This window comes from Miscanthus floridulus, chromosome 12 (genome assembly GCF_019320115.1).
Source record: "Miscanthus floridulus cultivar M001 chromosome 12, ASM1932011v1, whole genome shotgun sequence".
Classification (NCBI taxonomy): Eukaryota; Viridiplantae; Streptophyta; class Magnoliopsida; order Poales; family Poaceae; genus Miscanthus; species Miscanthus floridulus.
The window spans coordinates 64,924,090-64,947,566 of record NC_089591.1 but is presented as its reverse complement, the minus strand read 5'-3'; the positions used below and the strand labels follow the sequence as shown (position 1 = coordinate 64,947,566).

The 23,477-nt window shown below is 40.6% G+C and overlaps 1 protein-coding gene across 1 annotated transcript; it reads left to right on the top strand.

Annotated features, from left to right (window-relative positions):
- Positions 1-747: 747 nt before the first annotated feature.
- Positions 748-22,356, top strand: LOC136497005 (uncharacterized). The gene is made up of 39 exons (XM_066492789.1): positions 748-1,099; positions 2,507-2,556; positions 2,733-2,832; positions 2,961-3,068; positions 3,784-3,900; positions 4,088-4,238; positions 4,459-4,706; positions 5,161-5,346; positions 5,600-5,676; positions 5,762-5,879; positions 8,415-8,498; positions 8,743-8,835; positions 8,913-9,014; positions 9,166-9,231; positions 9,509-9,604; positions 9,692-9,799; positions 10,999-11,112; positions 11,200-11,286; positions 11,939-12,067; positions 13,378-13,576; positions 13,655-13,795; positions 13,917-13,960; positions 14,076-14,159; positions 15,375-15,443; positions 15,517-15,593; positions 16,116-16,185; positions 16,557-16,706; positions 17,462-17,533; positions 17,738-17,882; positions 18,014-18,078; positions 18,172-18,237; positions 18,908-19,001; positions 19,792-19,828; positions 19,932-19,989; positions 20,655-20,765; positions 21,269-21,336; positions 21,597-21,663; positions 21,751-21,819; positions 21,910-22,356. The coding sequence occupies exons 1-39, from the start codon at positions 1,034-1,036 to the stop codon at positions 21,997-21,999; spliced, it is 3,876 nt and encodes a 1,291-aa protein (XP_066348886.1). The 5' UTR covers positions 748-1,033; the 3' UTR covers positions 22,000-22,356.
- Positions 22,357-23,477: the final 1,121 nt, after the last annotated feature.

Genomic DNA, 23,477 nt, shown 5'->3' with positions numbered 1-23,477 from the left:
GTGTGGCTATTTCATGCAGTAGCTACAGTAGATATAATAGTTCTTTGTGGACTACAGCTGCAGCTTCAAAATCTACCGCGAGCAGAACCAAATTTATCATAGTACCAGGTCAAAATTTTAAATCTGAACAAATTTATATGAAAACTAAAATTATGTAATTAAAATTTATCATAGGACATTTTTTATAATATACTGTACATATTTTTGTATTATATAATATTAATACTTTTCTCTATCAGTCTGCGGATCAGCCTGCCATGTCTATCGGCAGTGCTGTAGCTGTTGTTGTACAAGGTGCCAATTTTTTTTTTTTTTTGATCGGACAAGGTGCCAAATCTACGTCTACAGCCAATCCACAGCAGTCCAAACCGTAACAAAAAAAAAATCACAACCTGGCAGGCCTTACAAATCTAGTCAAACATTAAAAATTTTGGATAAGCTATAATTCGTCATTTTCTGGACAGAGACATTATAATATTATATATATAGTAACTTCAACGAGGGACCAGTTCATCGGAAATCAAAATCATCACGTATCAGTAGTAGCAGTACTGGAAGCTGGTTGTTCGCCCGCCACCCACCAGTCCACACCAGGAGCAAAATCAGCAAGCGGCAGGTCTGGTCCCACCACATTCTCCTCTCCCTCAACACGGATGCCAGCCTATCGCTAGCCGCTGAATGACACCCGGGCCTGAAGCTTGCTTCAGCGAATAACGAGGCGAGTAGATTGGAACCAGACGCAGAAAATGAGATAAAACTGGCCAGAAAATGCCCTTTCTTCGGCTGTCTCCTCCCTCCGGCGTGAGGTGGCGCCATCGCGAACTCGTGGGCTGCTCTTGTTCCTTGTTCCGCTTTTCGCCTTCACCCGCCGTTATATAAGTTCGGCCGGGAGGATCATTCCAAAAAGTCCACACCTCCCCACGCCAGTCTGTGCGGTGCGGGTGCCCCCACCCCCTCCGGGCCTCCCCCGTCGTCTCCCTCCGCTTCGGCATTTAGCGCTCCCGCGAGAGATCGAGGACGAACCGGAGACAGGATGGCCCCCGGCGGGCGCCGGCGCGTGTTTGCCACCTTCGCCGCTGCGGCGATCGCTCTGATGCAGGTGAGTCCCCAGCTCATGATTCTCGACGGGTACTGTACTGGTGGGTGTCGTTGGGTTCCGCCGCCGCCGCCGCCGCCGCTCCGAAGGGTCGGGGGGTTTTGGGATGAGGTTTTGGTCGTGCTTGGGGTCTCGAGCCTGCATAACCGTCTCTTGGGTTGCTACTATTTTTTGCACGGCTGCATGAGGTAGATGCAATTTTGGTTGGAGCGGTTCGTAGCTTCAATTTTAGTAATTGCCGCAGAGTTACCGGGTTTTTGGAATTTACCGTTGCATTGTGGCTTTTGTGAGTTCCCATATAGGATTGAGACATCCGAACTTGGAAGAATATCTGAGATTCCCTTTTACACGTCTTAGTCTGACCAATTCTTACTATCATTAACTAACTGACATGTATTGGGGTTTTGGTTTCGCGGATCGACATCATGTAGTTTTGTCTCATTGGTGTTGGGGTTATTTTCCTAGGTTGGGTCACCAACTTAGTTCGATTTTAGTTAAACCCGAGGGAGTTTAGTTCGGCATAGTTTAGTTAAATTTTTTGTTTCACTGTTGGGTTGTAGTAAGCTATGCTTTGCCTCTTTGGTCATAACTTTCCGTTTTTATATTTTTGCTTTGAAATGCACGCTATCAGGATATATCTTACGGGTTTGTTGTAATGTTTTTCTGAATTCCCCCTTTTATCACATTTTGATTTGAAGGGTATCTGCTCCTTTAAAGTTGGATGGTCAACTTTGATTCTTGTTATAAGATGTAATGTAATTTGTTGCTGCATTAGTCCTTGTACAGGATTGGAACTTCGACACGACTCTATTTGCAATTCATGTCGTGATGTTCCTTAGTTGAACTCTCTTTTGCAGGCTTCACATGGAACTTCCATTGTATAATTATAATCTGTTTCCACATGTTTTTCCGCATTTTGACCTGGAGAATTGATTACATTCATGTGTCCCATAATCCAACAACTGTATTCCAATTTCAAGCTATTCAGAAGTTGCTAGGTTACAGTTGCTTCTGACTCGGTGATGTCTGCATTAACCTTTTAATTTTATCTATAAAAGTTATTTCTAGACTATATTTCTGAATTCTATGGATTAAATTATGGCCATACTGCCCCCTGAGGATTTGAAACCATAACAGTATCACCCAATCACCTCTGTATTTTCCTGCAAACACCTATTTATTTACAGGGGTGACAGAGAGACGAGTATGCAGTTAATAGGGGTAAATTATGTTGATAGCTAAGATATCACTTCTTTACTTTTTCTGTTATGTGTGTATATGGAGCGAAAGCAATATTTAATCTGGATCATGTATAGTGTGTAAGTAGGCTATCATATAGATAAAAGTACATTTTACAAGCAATATTCAGATGGTCTAAATAACATGTAACTCTTTTTTACTATGGAGCAGATCAGTTTTCTAGTGTTTCCTATCAGCGCACAGCAATCCAATGGCTCAAGGTAATCTGTCAGAATGACCTGTGTTTTACTGAGTGTAGCTAGAAAGTCTAAGATATGCTCGATTGCTTCTAGAATATGCTACTGTATTTTACTATTTTACATTTAAACATGGTGTTTCATATTCCTGGAGGCTGGACCCCTTGGTGATCATCTATCTTACCATTTTGCTTTTGTAGGGTTGAACCAGCAGAAGGTTACTGTTCCATGTACGGCATTTGTGCGCAACGAAGTGATGGGAAGGTCTTAAACTGTGCGAATGCAACCAAAGCTGTTAAGGTGACAATATGATCCTTGGACCTTGATTTGAATATAACGTAGTTGGAGAAACCCTATATATTTGCAAAAAAATATTTATGATTATTCAAATGTGGCCTGTTTATCAAGTGTTGTTATTGCTTTTCCAGCCAGACACTTTGTTTTCTTCAAGGATCCAAAGTTTGTGCCCAACAATCACTGGCGATGTCTGTTGTACTGTAGATCAGTTTGACACATTACACCAACAAGTCCAACAGGTAAATGTGCTGATTGCTGAAGATGTACATGGACCGTGCACTTTAATAAGCAAATCAATGTGGTAATATCACTTGTGTTTGATATAGATCAAATGATCAATCAGGAAAGTCATGTTAATGAGTGCTTAACATTCACCAATCACAGTTAATCTTCAGTAAAGTTGTCTTTGCAGTATATGATTTTTTTTTTTCAAGAAGAAATGTTTGGTGAATTTGTGACCAGCTAACCTGAACTGCTGAATATTTTGTCAGTGACAAGTTACCTTTGTTTTACATGAGGTTCATGTTTGCTTCATAGGTCATCCCTCCACTCGTTTCGTGCTAATGCATACTTCTATCTACCAGCATGTAGAGCCTCTGTCAACAAATACATTTGCCTAATTATTGATTATTTGTTTGTTGCTGGTCTTTGTCATGACATTCTTACTGTATTTCCTAATAGGCAGTGCTACAGCCAATTGGTTGCATTTTCAGTACATTATTATCTATTAAATTAAATGTGAATTGGTGACTATTCTCTGCACACTCGCAAGCCTTTTTCTCTACAGGTTCTATTATGAAATTTGAATACATTCATAAGGAGTTTCTCTTAGTCAAATGTCTTGATTATTTTTTGCACGCCAAATGATCTAGTGGCTCTTTGGTGGTTTCTACTCTAGATCTATGTTCAATATAAAACTTCACTCCATGGTCTTTAAATGTTAACTTTTTGCAGGCTGTTCCATTTCTTGTTGGATGCCCGGCATGCTTGAGGAATTTCTTGAATCTCTTCTGTGAGATGTCTTGTTCTCCAAACCAAAGCCTCTTCATTAATGTGACTTCAGTAAAACAGGTCTTTCTTTTCTTAATTCATCTACTTCACCACCATAAAAATTTCCTACGAGATTCTATCAGCCCCATTTCATATGGTTTTGTGCAACCATTTATTTGCTTAAACTGCTAGCTCACTATGAAAAGACATTTGTAAATACTTTGTATGTTCAACTTTTACAGGTGCACTTTTGTCTCTTTTTTTGCAGATTAATAGCACTATGACTGTCGATGGCTTAGATTACTATGTAACTACTAACTATGGTGAAGAGCTGTATAACTCATGCAAGGATGTTAAGTTTGGCACTCTGAACACCCGTGCAATGGATTTTATTGGTGCTGGTGCTAAAACTTACAAAGGTAAAATGGAAACCCTTTTCTGCTGCTGGGTATCAAGTTTAATGGCAACTTCGATTCCTGCACCCCATCTTGATGTGCATCCAAATTCATGTTTCCAGCTGATGTTATTAAGCCTTTTAGTGCCAGACTGGATAGTAGACTATGTAATTTTGATTACATTGGTTACTTTATCTCATTCTAATCATGTTTGACTGACTTGTATAATTCTTGGCATCTAAAGATTGGCTGGCATTTATTGGGCGACAAGCAAACCTTAATGAGCCAGGGTCACCGTATTTGATAACATTTCGATCGGATTTTAGTGATTCATCTGGTGTGAAGCCTCTAAATTCTACAATTTATTCTTGCGGCGACCCTTCTCTGGGTTGTTCATGTGGTGATTGCCCTTCTTCTTCTGTTTGCACGGGATCCTTGCTGCCTCAGCTGAATACAGATACCTCCTGTTCAGTTAAAATGGGATCTTTAAAGGTAGGCGATATCTTGTTACCTGAATCTATATGTATGGTGAAATTATAGAAGGATCGGGTCTAGTATACTAAGCTCTATATTTATCCTAACAATTTAGAGATGCCGTAATAATAAATGCATTAGAAAATGGCACAGATCATGTGTTGTCATAGGCAAACATCGTGTTAGATTTGGCTGAACTATTCTCCATGCATGTGCTCATATGCTTGGATCATGTACTTATTGGATATACAACTTAATTTAACTGTGAAAAACAAATGCCTTCATTAAATCTTTATGAAGTATGTATCACCTAAGGCGCTAAAAAACTTTCCCAACATCTAACTAAATTAAAACATTAACTTATGTTGAGATTCTATGGGTTCAAAATTTTGTCCATTATTTAGCAATCTTTTGGATGTTTTCTTAATTGTGTGGTGTGCCCCTTAACTTATATTCCTTTCTATATCTACAGGCCAAATGCTTGGACTTCTCAGTAGTGGTTATTTACCTTGCGTTACTATGCGCTTTTCTGCTATGGGGTTTGTTACACAGAACACGAGGAAGAACTGCTTTCTCCTTGCAAACAAAACCACTGAGGAATTCAGATAATAAGTCGGACTCGAACAAAAATGGCAAGAGCCCTCATAACTCAGTTCAGGTCCTCTTCTGCCAAATCGTTTTTCATGGCCAGAGCTTGATGCTAACTAGAATATTTATTTGTCAGTTTTGAGTATTTATGTGATTGTCTTGAGTATTTATGTATTTTTTAGTTCCTTCTAGCATGTTTCTCTAGTATTTTTTTGAGAAAAATGCTGGCACGATTATAATAGCTTATTTCATTACATAGCACTTGAGTTCTTACTTCTCCCAAGTTCATTGTTTTCTTTTTGGTGAATTTATCTTGGTATCAGGTGCCCGAAGCTGCATCCTCTACTGTCAAACCATCCAATCCTTCTATTGTTCAAACTTACATGTCAATTTTCTTTAGGTTAATTTCCTTCTTCAATTGTATCCATACAATTAATATTTCAAGTGCTTAAACACTATCTTAATTTTTTAAAAGTATATTGCAGGAAGCATGGAATTTTTGTTGCTAGACACCCTCTCCTTGTGTTATGTGTGTCATTGCTTGTCCCTGTCCTCTTATGCATTGGTCTCTTTCGCTTCAAGGTTGAAACCCGACCAGAAAAGGTACTTAATTTATTGCAATCACTAATTTTCGACATTGTTGTCTTCTCATAGTAAGACCTACCTTTGGTAAAATACTCAGAATCCAAAGTTGAGATCTGTAATTAAATTTGTGGTTTTGTATTTGATATTTATTATTACTTGGTCCATTTGGTGTAAGTACTACACATTTCTTCTGATGGTTACTACTCATAAATTAGCATCCTGTAACTCTGGAGCATGAAAAATGAAAGTAACAGACATCACAAGTGATTTCTAATTTTCTATGTATGTTTAGAATGATCGCTTCACTCTGTTATTTATAAGACTAGATGTACATTTTTAAAAATAAAATGGAAACCACAAATCCTCTTTCTATACAACAGTGAATCTTTTTCTGATACCATTGTATCCTTATGTTAGATATGTTCTCTAAATGGCTATGATCCTTTCTGCATATACCGAAACTTCAATAACGTTCACATTCTCTATAATTATCACTTTTCCATTTCTTGGAGCCTGGAGTATTTGGAAACATTGCAACCGGTGTGTTTTTAATGGGATCTCTTCTAGCCTTTCTGGAGTATTATTACTTGCTGGGGAGGAGCTCTATGACTGGAGTTGGGCAGGGGCTAGAGGCATTTTCTTCCTCCTTGCCCTTGTGCTGGACTCTGAACAGTAGTGTTCTTTGTTAGTCGGGGTTGCCTTCCTTTATTCAAAAGGCACATTCTGTATTTTTTTTGGGTGGTGGGGGGTGGGGGGGTGGGGGGTGGTGGGGTTGGCTAGTGTGGGTTGTTTGTAAGGGCTCTTGCCCCTTTACCTTCTTCTTAATGTAATGTAATGATACACAATTCTCTGAAAAAAACACTTTTCTATTTAACTTTTAAAATGTCAAATATACATTACAAACATTAATAAAAGTATTGGGCTTACCACAATCTCGAACAATCTAAAAATTTGGTAATCATCTTACTAATAGTCAACGTTCAGCTAGGCGCTAGGCGGAATCTAGGCGCTGACCCATTGCCTAGCGCCTAGTCGGGAGTACTCGGTCCTAGGCGGTCCTAGGCGTTTTGGCAATATAGCCATAAATTATATATATATTATGTATATAACTATATATATGTATATAACTACTATATATGAGTCACAGTAAGTATAAAAAGAGGGCCAGTAGACATATCTGATTCCTAGCTGGCTTACTCTTGCTTTCTTGCATGTTCCTAGCTCCTGCAACACATTCAAATTCAAGAGTTCAGTCATACTTGTTATAAGTAACAAATTCAAGAGTTTAGTCATACTTCTCAGAATCCAACTTTATTTTTATGGCAGCAACAAATATAACTTGTTATAAGTAAAATGACAACAATGCACTGGTAAATCATATCCATTCATGACATATACATAGATCCACTAGCTGGATCCTAATTTCCCAGAAATTTTTATGTCATACTCATGATTTTCACAAAATCATTTTGATTTCTTATTGTAGTACCTAAGGTAAATTTACCACATTTTGTACCCAAGCATACAGATCTTGCAGAAGCAGAACTGCATGTGCATATACATGATACGCAATAGTTCGACAATGCAACTCAGACACATTGGTTCAGACCCACAATCATGAAGGTGAAGATTGGTGACAGAAATGGAACAGGGGAGATGAGCAGGGGAGGAGTTGTCGGCATGGGAGGGGAGAGGAGCATGGGAGGGAAGGGAGCTCACCTTGGGGACTTGGGGTGGCCGACGGGGAGGGGTTCCAGTCGAGGACGAGCAGGACGGCGGCGGCGAGTAGACGACACGCAGGACCGGCGGCGCGCGAGTCGGGGATGAGCTTGGACGAGCAGGGGAGGAGCAGAGGAGGAGCAGGACCGGCGGGAGGAGCAGGGGAGGAGCAGAGGAGGAGCAGGGGAGGAGTAGAGGAGGAGCAGGACCGGCGGGATGGACCTCGCCCGGCGGGAGGAGCAGGACCGACGGGGAGCAGGGGAGGAGCGAATGGCGCCGCGCTTCATTAGCCTTCCGCGCCTGGGTCTCGTGGCCGCGCGGGAATTCCTCCCGCGCTACGATTTGGCGCCAAATCGAAGCCGCCCTCGAGCTCGCGCGCGTCCGCGCCGCGTCCGCGCCCGCCTAGCGCGCCTCCGCGCCGCCTAGCACCGCCTAGCGCCGCGATGCGCGACTAGGGCCCTAGTCGCGGCGACGGGCTTCGCCCAGCGACTAGGCGCGCGTAGTCGCCGCCTAGCCGAACTTTGCTAATAGTAAATCCAGCAACTAAATAGTTTACATTGTTAGCATTCTCGCATGCTGGGTGGTTAATATGCTTAATACCATAACTCTAACGTTGATCTAATATGTAAGCATACACAGAAATAAATATAATTTTATTAGCTATGTCCATGACCCACAAAATGAATTGGCATAATTCAGAACTTAAGACTTCATATGCAAATTATCAATCAGTTGCAAATACATCTACAATACTTCCTGTTTACTTGATCAAGCAGTTATGAATACATTTTCTTTTCGAAAAACTTGTGATTTCAATTCCTTATCTTTTGTCAGCTTTGGGTTAGCCCTGGAAGTCAAGCTGCTGATGAGAAGAATTATTTTGACAGCCATCTCGCACCATTTTATAGGATTGAGCAGGTCTTTTCAACTCTTATACCTCATTTATGTCCAATGGCAATAGCATTTCTTACAAATTGTATTAGCTGAATTCTTGTCGTATAGAACAGTTCTTTTCCTGTGATTAGGGGCGGGCGTTCGGTTTTAACCGAATTATCGGGTCCGAATATTTTGACATCCTATCTGTGGTTTTATTTTTCCTGTTTTCCATTTGGAAATGAATGTTCTAAACAGTGAATTCTGTCGTTAATTGTTGTTACTGCAGCTTGTGTTGGCCACTTCTGCATCTGGTGGGTTCGAAGCTCCTTCAATAGTAAATGACAACAATATGAAATTACTTTTTGAGATTCAGAAAAAGGTAGGAAACTCACATAGTAACTTGAATTTTGGGACTGTGTTTGCCGTATGGTTCTCACGTTTCTTCTAACTGTAAAGGTTGATGATCTACGTGCAAATTATTCTGGGTCTCCAGTAGCTCTTGCTGACATTTGCTTAAAGCCACTCAGTACAGATTGTGCTACTCAAAGTGTCTTGCAGGTGATGATCCTATAGCGTCTACTGTCTAGTTTCTGTATTGAAACCAACTTGGTTTCTCAAGAATTATACAAATTTTATACCCCTGTTTTGTGTTTAATATGGTTTCTTCAAAACACTATAAAAGTGATAGTTTCAATGCTCAATGCTGCAGTATTTCCAGCTGGATCCTAAAAAGTTTGATGATTCTGGAATAGACCATGCTAAGTTTTGTTTTCAGGTAAATCTCTACTTCAAAGTATCTCATCAGTACATGTTTTTATGACAGTTTGAGTAGCAACTTCAACAATATTAGAGATTGAATTATGACTTTGATTGTTCTGCTTATTGGAACATGGATTCTGTAATTTTTGTCATCGTTTTGCTTGGTGCTTAAGTTGTTGTATTAGCAAAGGCATGTGGAGTACATCACATTCAATACTAACTGTCAGGATACTTATTAGGTTTTCGAGCTGGTTGTAATAGTGGTGCCTAAGTACTTATCTTGTATTTTGCAGCATTACACTTCTGAAGAGACATGTTTGAGCACTTTTCAGTCACCCATTGATCCAAGTACAGTTTTAGGTGGTTTTCCAGGAAGCAATTTTACCGAGGTAATATTTGATCACACCTTTGTACTAATATAAACATATTACATCTTCTGATAGCCCACTCCTTATCAACTTGATGTTGCTGGGCAGGCTTCGGCATTTGTAATAACTTATCCTGTGAACAACAAGGTTGAAACAACAGGAAAAGAGAACGGGAAGGCCGTGGCTTGGGAAAGGGCATTTATTAATCTTGTTAAGGTTGGCCATGCTAATTCAGTTTCTCTTGTCATTGCATGTGCTCAGCAAGTGGCTCTACCTTTGATTGAAGTCTACTCTAATTGATACTTGTTCTATACAAGTCAATGCTTCTTTATCTATTCTTGAAGCAGTTCCTGTAACATAAGTACTTCCCATTGCATTTTTTTTCTCGAAAACGCAGGAGAGTTGCGCTTCATTATATTAAGAAGAAAGAGGGGGTAAAGAACCCTTAGTACAACACACACCCTTATCTTTATCTCATAAGATACATTCGCGCCGATAAAGAAAGGAGAAAACGACCCTGCAAATCAACTAACAGCTTGAGCGGGGCAGTCAAGTGGGATATCCCATGAGCCCCTGCCATTGTCCACCGCCGATGCTCATCGCCGGCCAACCTCAAGGTTTCAGCTATGTTAGGAATTGCTCCATCAAAGACGCAGCTGTTACTTCCCATTGCAACTTCCCATTGTCCACCGCCGATGCTCATCGCCGGCCAACCTCAAGGTTTCAGCTATGTTAGGAATTGCTCCATCAAAGACCTGTTCCAAATTATCCACGCTCCCAGAACTATTAGGGAGTTCAAACCTTTTTGCGTTAAACCAGAAGTTGCTGCACTTACTTCCCATTGCATTCATTATGTAAAGAATGAACATTGTTCGTGGGCTAGTCAACTATTGAAAGTTCTATGTTCCTTTCAAACACATTATAAAGAACATTTTAGTACACATGGCCCTATTATGTCCTCATAAGATATAACATTATGAAAAACTTGGATAAGGCGATCTAAGTGTATTCAACTTTATATCTTGTTATAGCTCGCCAACCCAGCTCTCATATTCCAGCTCCATTTGGTTGAAGCTTGTAATATTTGGGTGGGCTATTTGAGGATATGCCATCCCTCAAGAGTTAGGGTATGCCATTCCTTGCCTTACTTACATGTGGTTCCTGGTCCACGTGTCATTGAGATATCAGGTAACATTTCCTGAAATTCTACTTGTGTGGCATATCCTCAAATTACAGTAGTAAACACTTGACTGCTAATGTCATTTGTGTGCACAACGGTTTTAGCTCAAAGCATCTATAACCTTTAGTGTGTTGTATCTTCTATTTTATCCAGTGAAGTTACTTATTCTTTGTTTTTTTATATTTTGCTTTAAATATTATGAACAATGAGCGAGAAGGCAAATATTTTTTTTCAGGAGGAAATACGTCCGATGGTATTAGCACAGAACCTGACATTGTCCTTTTCGTCCGAGAGCTCTATCCAAGATGAATTAAACAGAGAAAGTACAGCTGATGCAATTACAATAGTGGTAAATATCTTTTATATGAAAAACTTCTAAAGTCCTTAATATTGATGAATAAATGTACTCTTATTTGTTTTCTTTGATTGAAATCAGATTAGCTACATTGTGATGTTTGCATATATATCATTCACACTTGGAGACCGTCCTTCTCGTTGGCTGTTACTATTTGTTTCATCAAAGGTATGAGTGCAATAAAATGATCGCTCAGCTCTTTGCCATGCTTTTGGGTATACTTTTCCTCATTTTTGTCCTTGTAACGGTAATATAGAACTGTACACCATGGAGATCTATTCTCATTTAGATGTGCTGTTGACCTTACAGCTAGTATCTAGATTCTTGATACAGTGCTTATATTTTATTTATGTGCCTAATACAAATGAACAGAAGATACTTTATGTGGTTTTGTGCTCGATTTGAAATAATTATATATAAGTGAAAAGTATCATATGTGAATCCCTACAATTTTGTGCTTTAGATTGAGTAGACTATTTTGCAAATTTACCAGAAATACCATACGTTTTACAAACAACATATTTTCCTCAAACAACAAACAACCACCCTTGTTATTCTGTAAAACTGCATGTAACCATGGCAAACAGTTATCCTTTTAATTGCACAAAAAAGACAACTGAAATTTTCTGTCAGGAGGCAATCTGCTTTTAAATTTCTTATATAATAGTTCAATCTCTGAGTATCTGACAAACAAATCGGCTCTTCAAAAAGAAACTCAGAGCCGATTTGTTTGTCAGATACTGATTTACTTAACAATGCAAAACATGTCTTTCACTTGGTACATTTGGTCATGACAAACATTTGACAAGATTTATTTCAGGTCCTGCTTGGTTTGTCTGGTGTTGTTCTGGTGATGCTTTCAGTTTTAGGATCAATGGGATTCTTTAGTGCTATTGGAGTGAAGTCCACCCTTATTATTATGGAAGTGATTCCTTTTCTTGTGCTGGCTGTAAGTCTTCTGTACAGTAGTTAATGATTTTTTTCTTAACTTATATAATGTTCTTTCCTTATGTTTCTTTCATTTTTTGTTAACAAAAAACTATTTATTCTTACACCTGAGTTACACTGTAGCACTTTTATGTACAATATTGAATTGTTTCTGCTAAAATGTTTGTTTACCATGAGCTACCTCTGCTTAAAATTGGAATCCCATGAACTATGAACTATATAAGATATTGGTTGATACTGAATGCTCAAGGAACGTGTCTCCAAGAATTGTTTCTGAGCCAGAACAATGTTTGTGTCTGATTTTACCTCTTATGTTGGCCTTGTAGATCTTTATGTTTGTAATCCTCCCCTTGCTCATGTGATACATACTATTGTCCACTTTTGTGGACGCATTTGTAGGCAAAGCCTATGCACGCCGCAAGAAGAAGTCTGTGTCCACTAGTCGCTGAGGTTGATTAGTTATCTTGCATGCAAGAAGGTGGCTGAGGTTGATTAGTTATCTTGGCGTTCTAGTGCATTGTAGATTCTTATCCAAGACTTGTATCATCTCATGATGCCATGTGAATCACTAGAAACATGTGAAGTGTATGGCTAACCCAATAACGAAAGTTTTGTAAGGGGACTGGAGCAGGCTACCATGAGACAAAATATCTTGTTTCTAAAGAGATTCGATTAGGAACTCTTATATGTCCAAGGTCAATATGGAAATTCTTTCAGAGGTTTTCCCTTACTTTGTCCGTGTCAACAAACAATCCGAAATACCTCGACTTTTTCAGAACAGGTCCGAGTCAAATAGCAATGATTCGATGGCGTCCACCAGTGGCTGAGGTTGATTAGTTTAGTTTAAGTCTGTCGAGTGTTCGGGTTTGTTACTAAAGTTAGCTTCTGTTAGTCAAGTTAGGGAGTTTGTTAGTGTGCTCAGCCAAGTGGAGTTTGTTAGTGTGCTCTGCCGGCCTTATAACTAATGGCCGGCTAAACCTTTGGGAATAAGCAGGAATTGAGTCATGAGCGCGAGCAGGCTTCACTCCCTGCCACTGTTACTCTTCTTAGCAGATTAATAAAGCCAATTCCACAGCCATATCATACTCATATTTTATCCATATTGCTGTTGTGACTACATTATGCCTATTTTACTTGAAGGGTTTGGTAGTTGATTGATGTCTTTAATTGGTTTTCTAATTTGTTTGAGAAGTAGGTGATCATGCTACAAATAGATAAACAGAAAGGATTACAAAGTTTGCAGGATGGATACTCTGAAAATGCTAGATTTTCATTTACTATGAAGAAACTGACAGTTGCCACTGTGGTTAGGTCGGTGTCGATAACATGTGTATCCTTGTGCATGCTGTCAAACGTCAACCAGATCAATCAAACTTGGAAGAGCGGATAAGTGATGCACTGGTGGAAGTTGGACCATCCATTACTTTAGCCAGTTTTGCTGAAGTACTAGCTTTTGCTGTGAGTGCAATCAATCCAATGCCTGCAACCAGAGTGTTTTCCATGTTTGCTGGTTGGTTTCTCTACATTGGCTTGATTGTATCCCTACTTGTCGCTTTTGGGATTTTCCAACCTACTTTATCTTGTGCAGCACTGGCGGTCTTTATGGATTTCCTTCTCCAAGTGACAGCCTTCGTAGCCCTTATTGTATTTGACTTTAGGAGGGCACAGGATGGAAGGATTGATTGTGTCCCTTGTGTGAGAATCACGCCAAGTACAGGTGCTGGTGATGGTAAGTAGTAGTAGTAAACTAGGATCTTGCATTTGCTTTGCTAGATTCTGCTGTATTAAATGTGAAGTAATTTCGGTTCTTTACTAACTGTCTTCTTTTCTTACTTCCTTGCAAACTTAAGGTGGCGATGAGCAGAGGCTCCACTTGCTTGCTAGATATATGAGGGTAAACATTTAAGTCTTCTTTTCCTGTTTTTTATACTTCAGTTTCAGACATGTTTTAGGTTCCCAGATCTCCCTCTTCTTTTGGCAGGCTTATAGTTGCCCTTTTTTTTTGGTAGGACGTTCATGGACCAATTCTCAGTTACCGGACGGTGAAGTTCGTTGTAATCACTGTATTTGTAGGATTGACATTTGCAAGCATAGTAAGTTTTCTTCGATTTACATTGCATGCATCATGGTTGTTAAGAAATCCATTTGTACTTCTTAGAAATCCTTTTGACCATCAATATGGAATATATTATGCATGTTTTAATCTAGTTTCATGTTACAAGGTGGTCTTTCACTAATACAAATTTGACCAAATGGCTAATGGCACTTCATGGCACCTACGCTAAGTGATGCAAGTGTTATCCATTAGCATGAGATGATATTTTCATGCGCTTATCATAGGTGCTTTCACAGTGATACTTCCTTAAGGTAGAGAATTAAAAGGCTGTGATGCGGATCAGGGCACTTATAACTTATCCATTGGTTTGAGCATTGTCGAAATGGGAGCTTTATTTAGTCTAGATATCAGTCCTTGCCAACACCCAACAGCATCCTAAGAGCTATCAAGTATATGTACATGGTTTGGACACTACTGCAAATACTATTGTATGAGAAAAAATTACAAAAGACACTTTGGGATGGCAAGGGAATGCATGATGGGGAGACAGGCAGATCTAAGAAATTAGAGCAGAAATCAAGGGTGGTGTCTTGTAGTGTTCGTGTGTATAAGACTGGAATTTCCTAACTCTCAAACTCTGGTTCTTTACTAGAAATCTTAGCTGCCAAAGTAACAACTGAGGTCCTAAACAACATGACCCCCCCCCTCCCCCCCCCCCCCCCCCCCCCCCCCCCCCTCTTAAGATTACAATGCTCTCCTGCATGTTCGAGAAAAAAAAACTGTTGCTTTCAAAACCTGTACAAGTCCATGGGTTATGTATGTGTGGAGTATTACTGAGGGAGTCAGTGGCCACCATCCTTTTCCCCATCATTCATAAAACAGCTACAGCCTGAAGTAAGATGGTGGCAGGCACTTCAAGTTTTGGTTTTGTTTGTTACCAAGTTTCCAATTTTTAGAAAATATATCTCAATACTAGCATATGCTAACCATCTAGTTGCAAAGATTATCCTGCTTCTAAGAGCATGGGTCATTTTTCTCTTTTTTCTTAAAAAAATTCTTACAATCACATTATGGGGACACGCCTGGCACTGATGTTTTATGGTTTCATGCATTTCCTAACCGCATCTTTGATCTAGGCCTTATTCATTGTGACTGAGCATCCTGACCATTTCTCCTTATGCACTGCATTTTCTCCAAAAGAATCAGTTGTTGAGTTATCACTCACCTGTAGTGTTTCCTCTGTTCTAATTAGGCATTGTCTACTAGACTGCAACCAGGACTGGAGCAGCAAATTGTTCTGCCTCGGAATTCCTATTTACAGGTTTCCTACTAAAGAGTTTCAAGTGCTTTTTGAGACACCTTCCTTTAGCTCACTCTGATCATTGTATTTGCAGGATTATTTTGATGACCTTGCAAAGTACATGAAAGTCGGTCCACCATTATACTTTGTTGTGAAGAACTTCAATTACAGGTATTCATGTGTAAAAATAGCGCTCCTAAAGTTTCTTAAAGAAAAGAGTCACGTTACGTGCAAATATAACAAATGTAATATTGACTCTTCCATCTTCCTTAGTTCTTCAGATATGGTCAACTTTCACTGTCATGTTGGTTCCTGTGACAAATGTTGCATATGATATATGCTTTCTTTCTTATGGAGAAAAAATAATGTCCCAAATAACTAAAATTTCAGGTTTCGTTCATTCCTGATATCGGCATAATAACGGCAGTAGCAAATCCTTTTGTTCCTGATATGCAAAAAAGTTTTAAAAACAAACTAAGTTTCTTATGTTGCTTGACATGGGACAATTTAGTTGCTCTTTTTGGAAAACAAGTACAAATTGTTGGACTAAACAGGGACAGTGGAGATCCTTAAGTTCACCGAATTGCACCCGGAACCTCTTTTTCTCGAATGCGCCCCTGAAGCTCTTTTAAGTTGCATGCTTAACAGAGATAGCCAAGCTTGATTTATGGTTTCTTTTATATTGTTTTCCAGCTCTGCATCGGTGCATACGAATCAAATATGTTCAATCAACCAGTGTAATTCAAATTCTCTTTTGAATGAGGTATATTATTTTCCTGTGTTTTAACAAAGTTCTGTTCCAGAATATATTCATTGGTAAATTATTCTTAGCCCAATTTAGTAGTGCAATATATATCAGATATGTGCTTGTTTAGTACTTCCTCCGTCCCAAATTATAAGACGCTTTGGTATTTCTAGATTCATAGCTTTTACCATGTATCTAGACATAACATATATCTAGGTGCGTAGCAAAAGCTATGAATCTAGAAAAGGCAAAACGCCTTATAATTTGGAACGGAGGGAGTATAAGGCTGCCCAGTGCAGAGTGCACACTGCAAACTGAGCATCCGGTGCAACAGTTCATTTTGTTGTGAAGATTGCTGATTGCACAACATGATTCTTTCAATAATGCAGATATCAAGACAATCATTATCCCCTGAGACCAGTTACATTGCTAAACCTGCTGCTTCATGGCTTGATGACTTCCTAATTTGGATGTCCCCTGAAGCATTTGGATGCTGTAGGAAATTTGTGAATGGAAGTTACTGCCCTCCAGATGATCAGGTTATACACTGTTTCCTTGCTTGGCTTACGATATTTGTTTGGATTTGACCAAAACAGAACTCTTATCTGAATCACTGGAAACTTCCCTCACTGTGAGAAATAAAAAGGATGACTAGTACTAACCAAGAAGGGCAGGCCTGGTGCAGTGGTGAGAGCTGTCTCACTGAGTCACCAGGTCGTGGGTTCGAAGCAGCCTCTCCGCAGATTTGCGGGGGGAAGGCTTGCTTCGGTTTTTCCCTTCCCCAGACCCCACTCATGTGGGAGCCTCCGGCATTGGGTCTGCCCTTTTTTTTTACTAGTACTAACCAAGAAAACAGTAGCTGGTCACTCCATGGAATATCTTTTCTCCAATGTGTAGACATTTGGAGGAGCAAACTGTAGGCAAGCGCAGCAACAAGAAAAGGGCATCTTCCTTGCCTCATCACTGCAGGAAACCTGTGGGTCACTGCATAAGAATACATTGCTGCACATACTGAAGTAGCAGAAGGGCGGGCCTGGTGCAAGCGGTAGAGTCTTACCGCCTGTAACCGGAAGGTCCCGGGTTCGAGTCGCGGTCTCCTCGCATTGCACAGGCGAGGGTAAGGCTTGCCACTGACACCCTTCCCCAGACCCCGCACAGAGCGGGAGCTCTCTGCACTGGGTACGCCCTTTACATACTGAAGTAGCGACAGTTGCTATACTAAGAAATTAACTTTTTGAGTGCACCTTTTTCATCTCATAATATGGTAAGTAACATTCAAAACTGTACTTTACAGCCTCCATGCTGCCAACACGATCAGGTTTCAGGCTCTTGCATCACAGGCAGCACCTGCAATAACTGTACAACGGTAATACCTGTAATCTCTGTGCCTTTTACTTTATTGATCAATTGATCAATTCCAGATGATTGTTTTTTGTACACTGTACTACCGTGTCCTATTATATGCAATGGATAAATGCTTAAATTGTATGGTTCACATAATCCACGCATTACTATATATCACGAGTAGAAATGAAATGTTTCTGATCTAGTTGACATGCTTTTGTCTCAGTGCTTCCTACACTCAGACTTGGATAATGGGCGTCCATCCACAACCCAATTCAGAGATAAACTTCCATGGTTTCTTGATGCACTTCCATCGAGTGATTGTTCTAAAGGGGGAAAAGGAGCTTATTCAACAAGTTTAGACCTCAGTGGTGTGTGTAGTGTTTTATGATTGTGTACCTTATCATTACACTGTCTTTTAGGATCTGAAATCGTGTGTAACATATAGACTTCCACTAAGCAGGTGGTGAACTAGTGTTCTTGATGAATCTTTCTTTTTCAGGTTATGAAAGTGGCATTATACAAGCATCGGCATTCCGAACATACCATACTCCCCTTAACAAGCAGGTAGTAAACTAGCATGCAACCCATTATGATTATCCCTGAATTTCCTTTCAACATTGCCAAAACTAATCAGTATTTTCTTTTTCTTCTTCCTAGAGTGACTATGTTAACTCAATGAGAGCTGCCCGGGACTTCAGTTCTAAAATGTCCAAAGATTTACAGGTACCTTGGCTGCAACACATTTTTAGACCAGGACAATATTAATGAAAAGTATAAAAAGTACAGCCTTCAAATATAACAAGTATGGATAGTTGGACAGTGGATACTGACTATATATTTGTAACTGTTTGTTCTCTTGATCTACTTTCTCCTGCTGCAAACTCAAGAATAAGATAGATTATGCTCCTTTTTTCTCTATCATAGGGAGAGACCTAGCTGGTTAAGAAATTTACTGATAGCACCAACCAACCAAGCTACTGCTTATTATTTGGAGAAAATCTCATTGTGCTAGCTTTATCTTTTCAGCTGAGGTGCATGAAATGATAGTTTGATACTCCCTCTGTTCAAATTATAGTTCACTTTTGCTTTGCCCTAAGTCAAACTTCTCTGCATTTGACCAAGCTCATAGAAAATGCACCAACATCTACAACATCAAATTAGTTTAATTAAATTCTCCATGAAATATGTCTTGATAGTGCATTTATTTGAACTTGTAGAGTCGTAGATGTAAATATTTTTTCCTAAATTCTTGGTCACAGTTAGAGAAGTTGTCATTAAGGCAAAGCTAAAGTGATCTGTAATTTGGACCTGGGGGGTATTTTGCGAGGGTTGCTTCTGAGAGTTTTCCATGTTGTACTTTCTAACAACCCTCTGGTATATCTTATTCATGCAGATGAATATTTTCCCATATTCTGTGTTCTATATATTCTTTGAGCAATACCTGAGTGTGTGGAAGACAGCTATCATGAACATATGTGTTTGCCTTGGTTAGTAACTAAATCCGCTATTTGTTATTTTATTTAGTGTTGCCTTGTGACATATTTATTACACAGGTATCCCGATTCATGAAATTTTCACCCAGTATAACTCTTGGTATAAAAGAGAAATCCTAATATATTCAATTAGTATCGTAATATAAATACGCAGCATAGAGCATTCTTGCTAGACTGTCATATGATTGTTTACTCCTCAAATTAGTTCATCAGATTGCACAGAAGAAACAACGGTTGTTGAGTGCCAATTGATATGGACTGGTTTTATGATTTATTGAACTGGTATTGGTAGAGTACTAGAGTGAGTTTCCAGTGAATTGATTGCTACTTGTTAGTCATTCAGACAGTATTTATGAAACTTCCGGGTATTTTGCTTGAAACTGGTGAGTTCCTTCCCGGCTTTGGTAGACCTGGAGAGGTCCCAGTCAGGTTATGAACAGTTGCACAATGTCCTGGCTGAAGTGGTCCCATCCAGCTAGGCTTCTAGCTGAATCTCTCGTGGCTTCTAGCTGAATCTCTCGTTACAGTATTAGTTTTTTTTAACAAATGAATGCTTTATATTTTCTTCATGAAATTACAAGTTTCCATTCCGTTTATAGCCTAGATGAAAACGAAAGTAATACATCGCCACTATAAAAAAGGGGGGAATGTTTTATTCCACTTGTTTTTTTACTCCATAGATTTTCTTAATTTTGAATTAGCTGCTAGACACAATCATATAATGAAGTAGTAAGATATCTGTCGCATTTAATCTGATCATGTTCGTTGTGCAAAAAAAATGCAGGTACCATATTTGTTGTTTGCTTCATAGTTACCAGCAGGTCAGCTGAGTGACTGAGTCCATTCATAATCCTAGTGCCAGCTATTTCCAATTTGTACTCTATTTATTAGATCCTTATATTCATTATCTTCTCCTGGTTTCAGTCTATGGGCTTCAGCAATCATTTTAATTGTGCTAGCAATGATAGTCTTGGATCTCATGGTATGTTTGACCCTCTTTTAAGAATGCATACTCTTGGAGTTTGAATCTTTTTGAGAATTGTTTAGCTTAATTATTTATTCCTAATGAGTATATAATGCACATACCAGATTTGAAGTACGCTGTTAAAATCATGTGGGCTATCGGGTCATGGTATGATTTGTTTGATAGCTGAACTAATCAAGAATTGAGGCTAGCTCAGTTGGTCAAGGGCCACCTAGGTTCAGGTCCTTGTTGAGGCGAATTTGGGTGCCTATTTGTTTGTTCTTAATTAAGAAACCACCTATATTCCCCCTAGGTTGGCCGTTTTTTTTTTTTTTTTTTTGGTTAGAGGCCACTGAGTAAATTATAGGATTCGCAGCCATTGGTGAAGCCTGTGGATATGTTACCTAGCTATGCTACAACATGTAATAATCATGCTGAAATATAAAAGTGGAAACCTTTATAAGTGAATCTAAAAAGGTCCCCTTTACATCACCTGCCAATATTGGCATGTACTGCACTCCTGGATATTTGTATATATAATATAACCCTAGTCTATATGATGTTAGGGAATCACAGTACAATTTTACACCCCTAGTAATGATATTCATTCTATTCTCTTGCAGTGCTAAATTACCGTTTACTCTAATTTATATGTTCCTTTTTGCCCTGAAATTGTTTTGCAGGGGGTGATGGCCATCCTTGGTATTCAGCTCAATGCAATTGCTGTTGTAAACCTTGTTATGTCTGTAGGAATCGCTGTCGAGTTCTGTGTTCATATCACGCATGCCTTTATGGTAGGTGCACTGTACATTGGGAAATATCAGTCCCAATTCTTTGAATTTTGTTGATTTATGTAATCACTGGAAAGTTCTAACCCTAGCATTTTTTTTGAGACGTTCTAACCCTAGCATCTTTATACTACATTTGAAGAATCTAAAAGGTTTGGCATGAAGATGCCACATTTTTCAGGCCATTTCCGCTGAACAATTTTTCACACAATTTCACTTGTCATGAAACCTGTTGACCAGTATTTGCATCATTTCTAGTAATTCAGTTTTGGACAGTGTGGAAGCATTTCAATTATATATACTTTGTGTACAGTCTGCATAAGTTCTCATAGCAAGGAACATGATAATTCTAATGCCACAGAACCCATTAAAACAGAACTGCATAGCTTTTTTTCCTCATATAAACGTACTTCTAAACAAATATATTTAGGTTAAGTGTTTGTTAGCTGTTCTTTTCCACAGCACACACCATGACTTAACACTTGGTTTCTCTTATTGTTTTATTATAGATTGGCACTGGGGACAGAGAAACTCGTGCAAGGCAGGCTCTATCCACGATGGGTGCGTCTGTATTCAGGTTAGAGATTGCATTCACCTAAGGAAATAAGAAACAGGAGGAAGATTTAAGCTTTAATCACTGGAACACTTTAATTGGTTTTACATTATCCTTGGTTGATTGAATTTATGCATTCATGTGCCTGGTTAAGTGTTTTTACAACAACTGTTAGATGTTAAAATTTGACTTAAAACTGGCGTCAACTGGATTTGCTTGTTATTATATCTACACTTCAGTGCAATATTTATTATCATAGTCTGACACACTTTTTGGCGTTTCAGTGGAATCACCTTGACCAAACTTGTGGGAGTTATTGTCCTACGTTTTGCGAAATCTGAAGTTTTTGTGGTACCTACTTCTGAATCCACATTGAACCTAAAATTTCAGTTACATATTAGCTTGAATTGCACATTTATCATGTCAATATGACTACAGGTCTATTACTTCCAAATGTATTTGACGCTTGTCATAATTGGATTCCTGCATGGGCTTATCTTCCTACCGGTTAGGATCTAGATAATTTGTCTGGCATCTCTTATTGTTTCCACAGAATCCCGTAAAAGAACTTCACCCATAAATTACTAAATCTTTCAGGTCGTTTTGAGTTTATGTGGGCCTCCTCCAAAATCGGGAAAGCCAATAGAACAAAGTCAACCACCTTCAGATTCAACCGAGCGGACATGACAGGATTTTATTTTTGTTGGACGGTTACATACTCAAAAATTGAAATAGGCTAGTTTGGTGCTTCCTCTGTGCGTCCATGTACATGTATATCCATCTGTCCCAGTGCAGGAGCAGCAGTGAGGTGTACAGCATTTGCTGAAGGTGAAAGCAGTCTTACAGATCCGTAGAAAAATATTGTACATATCCATGTTAGCATAACTAGGTTATTTGGTGCTACACATGGCGGGGAAGGAAACTAAGAGGCGAATTGGGCTCGGTGTAACTAGCTGGCTGCAGTCCGCTGGTTTGTTTATGTGTTGAGTGTCACCAAGAGTCGAGACTAGAGAGTAGTGCTGCTGTTTTGGTGTTGCTGTGGCATTGAGCTTGTGTCTTCGTTCCGTATGCTGGTACTGGTAAGGCTTGTTTTTATAGTCACATGCGTGTGAGAAAACAGCAACATGTCACGCTCCCCCGCTCCTCCGCCCCCGCCCCCCACCCCCACCCCCACCCCCACCCCCGTACGCCGCTCCCCGACCCAGATCCGACGCCGCCGGCCACGGCCCTCGGTCCCCGCGGGTGGCCGCGGACTCCCCATCCCGCGCACGTCCTCCCCATCCCTCTCGCACGGCGTGCGGCGACCCCCAGCCCCAGATCAGGCCTCCCCTTGGATCGCCTCCCCGCCGCCCACCACCCAATTCGGCCGGCGTGGAGCTCCGCGCGCCCGTTGCGGCGCCTTGGGCTCCCCACCCCGCACCCGTCCTCCCCAGCCCGCACGCGTGGCGCGCGCTGGTCCCCCGCCGCAGATCAAGCTCGCCGCCCGCAGCTCTGCCCCCAGTTTGGCCGCTCTGGGACTCCGCGCGCCAGCTGTTTCTCCTGACGCCCTCGATGCTTTCATTGCTGCTCCCGCTTCTGTCGCCGGGGGATTGGACTGGGCGCGGGGCGCGTCGGGTTCACCTCCCCCCTCTGCAACTCCCCGGTGCATGGCTACTTCTCCAACGCCAACACGCCACCCAAATCCTGCCTCAGATCCGCAGCTGTGAGGGGTACCGCCGGCGCCCTAGCCTCCGGGCTTTCAAAGCCACACCCTCGGCCTGCGGCATCCGGCTTTGATGGAGGTTTTCCGCCCCGGGGGGGAGTGCTCGGTCCTGTTGCCGCCGGGGTGGCGCATTCACGCGCACGTCTGGCGTCAGATGTGGAAGATGGCTGGTCTTTGGTATGCCCGAGACGCTGGTGGCGTCTCCCGGAATTCGCAAGCACGGTGCATTCAACTCCCTCAACCACCCAGGTCAAATCGCCACACCACCGGCACAGCGTTGATCTGCAGCGGCGCATGCGCGGTAAATGCTTCCGCTGTCTCTCCCCTGGGCACGCTGCGGCGGACTGCAGAGACCCGGTTCGGTGTTTTGCTTGTGGCCGCTGGGGACATAAAAGCTATCTGTGCAGAGGCGGTCCTTCGTCCTCCAGGAAGCAGCTTTCGTCCTCCTGGAAGCAAGCTCCCA

Excerpts from the sequence above, each read along its gene's own strand:
- LOC136497005 (XM_066492789.1), top strand. The coding sequence starts at position 1,034 with ATGGCCCCCGGCGGGCGCCGGCGCGTGTTTGCCACCTTCGCCGCTGCG. Across the intron at positions 14,160-15,374 it reads GATTGACATTTGCAAGCATA|GCATTGTCTACTAGACTGCA; the intron begins GTAAGTTTTCTT and ends TGTTCTAATTAG. Across the intron at positions 15,594-16,115 it reads GTGAAGAACTTCAATTACAG|CTCTGCATCGGTGCATACGA; the intron begins GTATTCATGTGT and ends ATTGTTTTCCAG.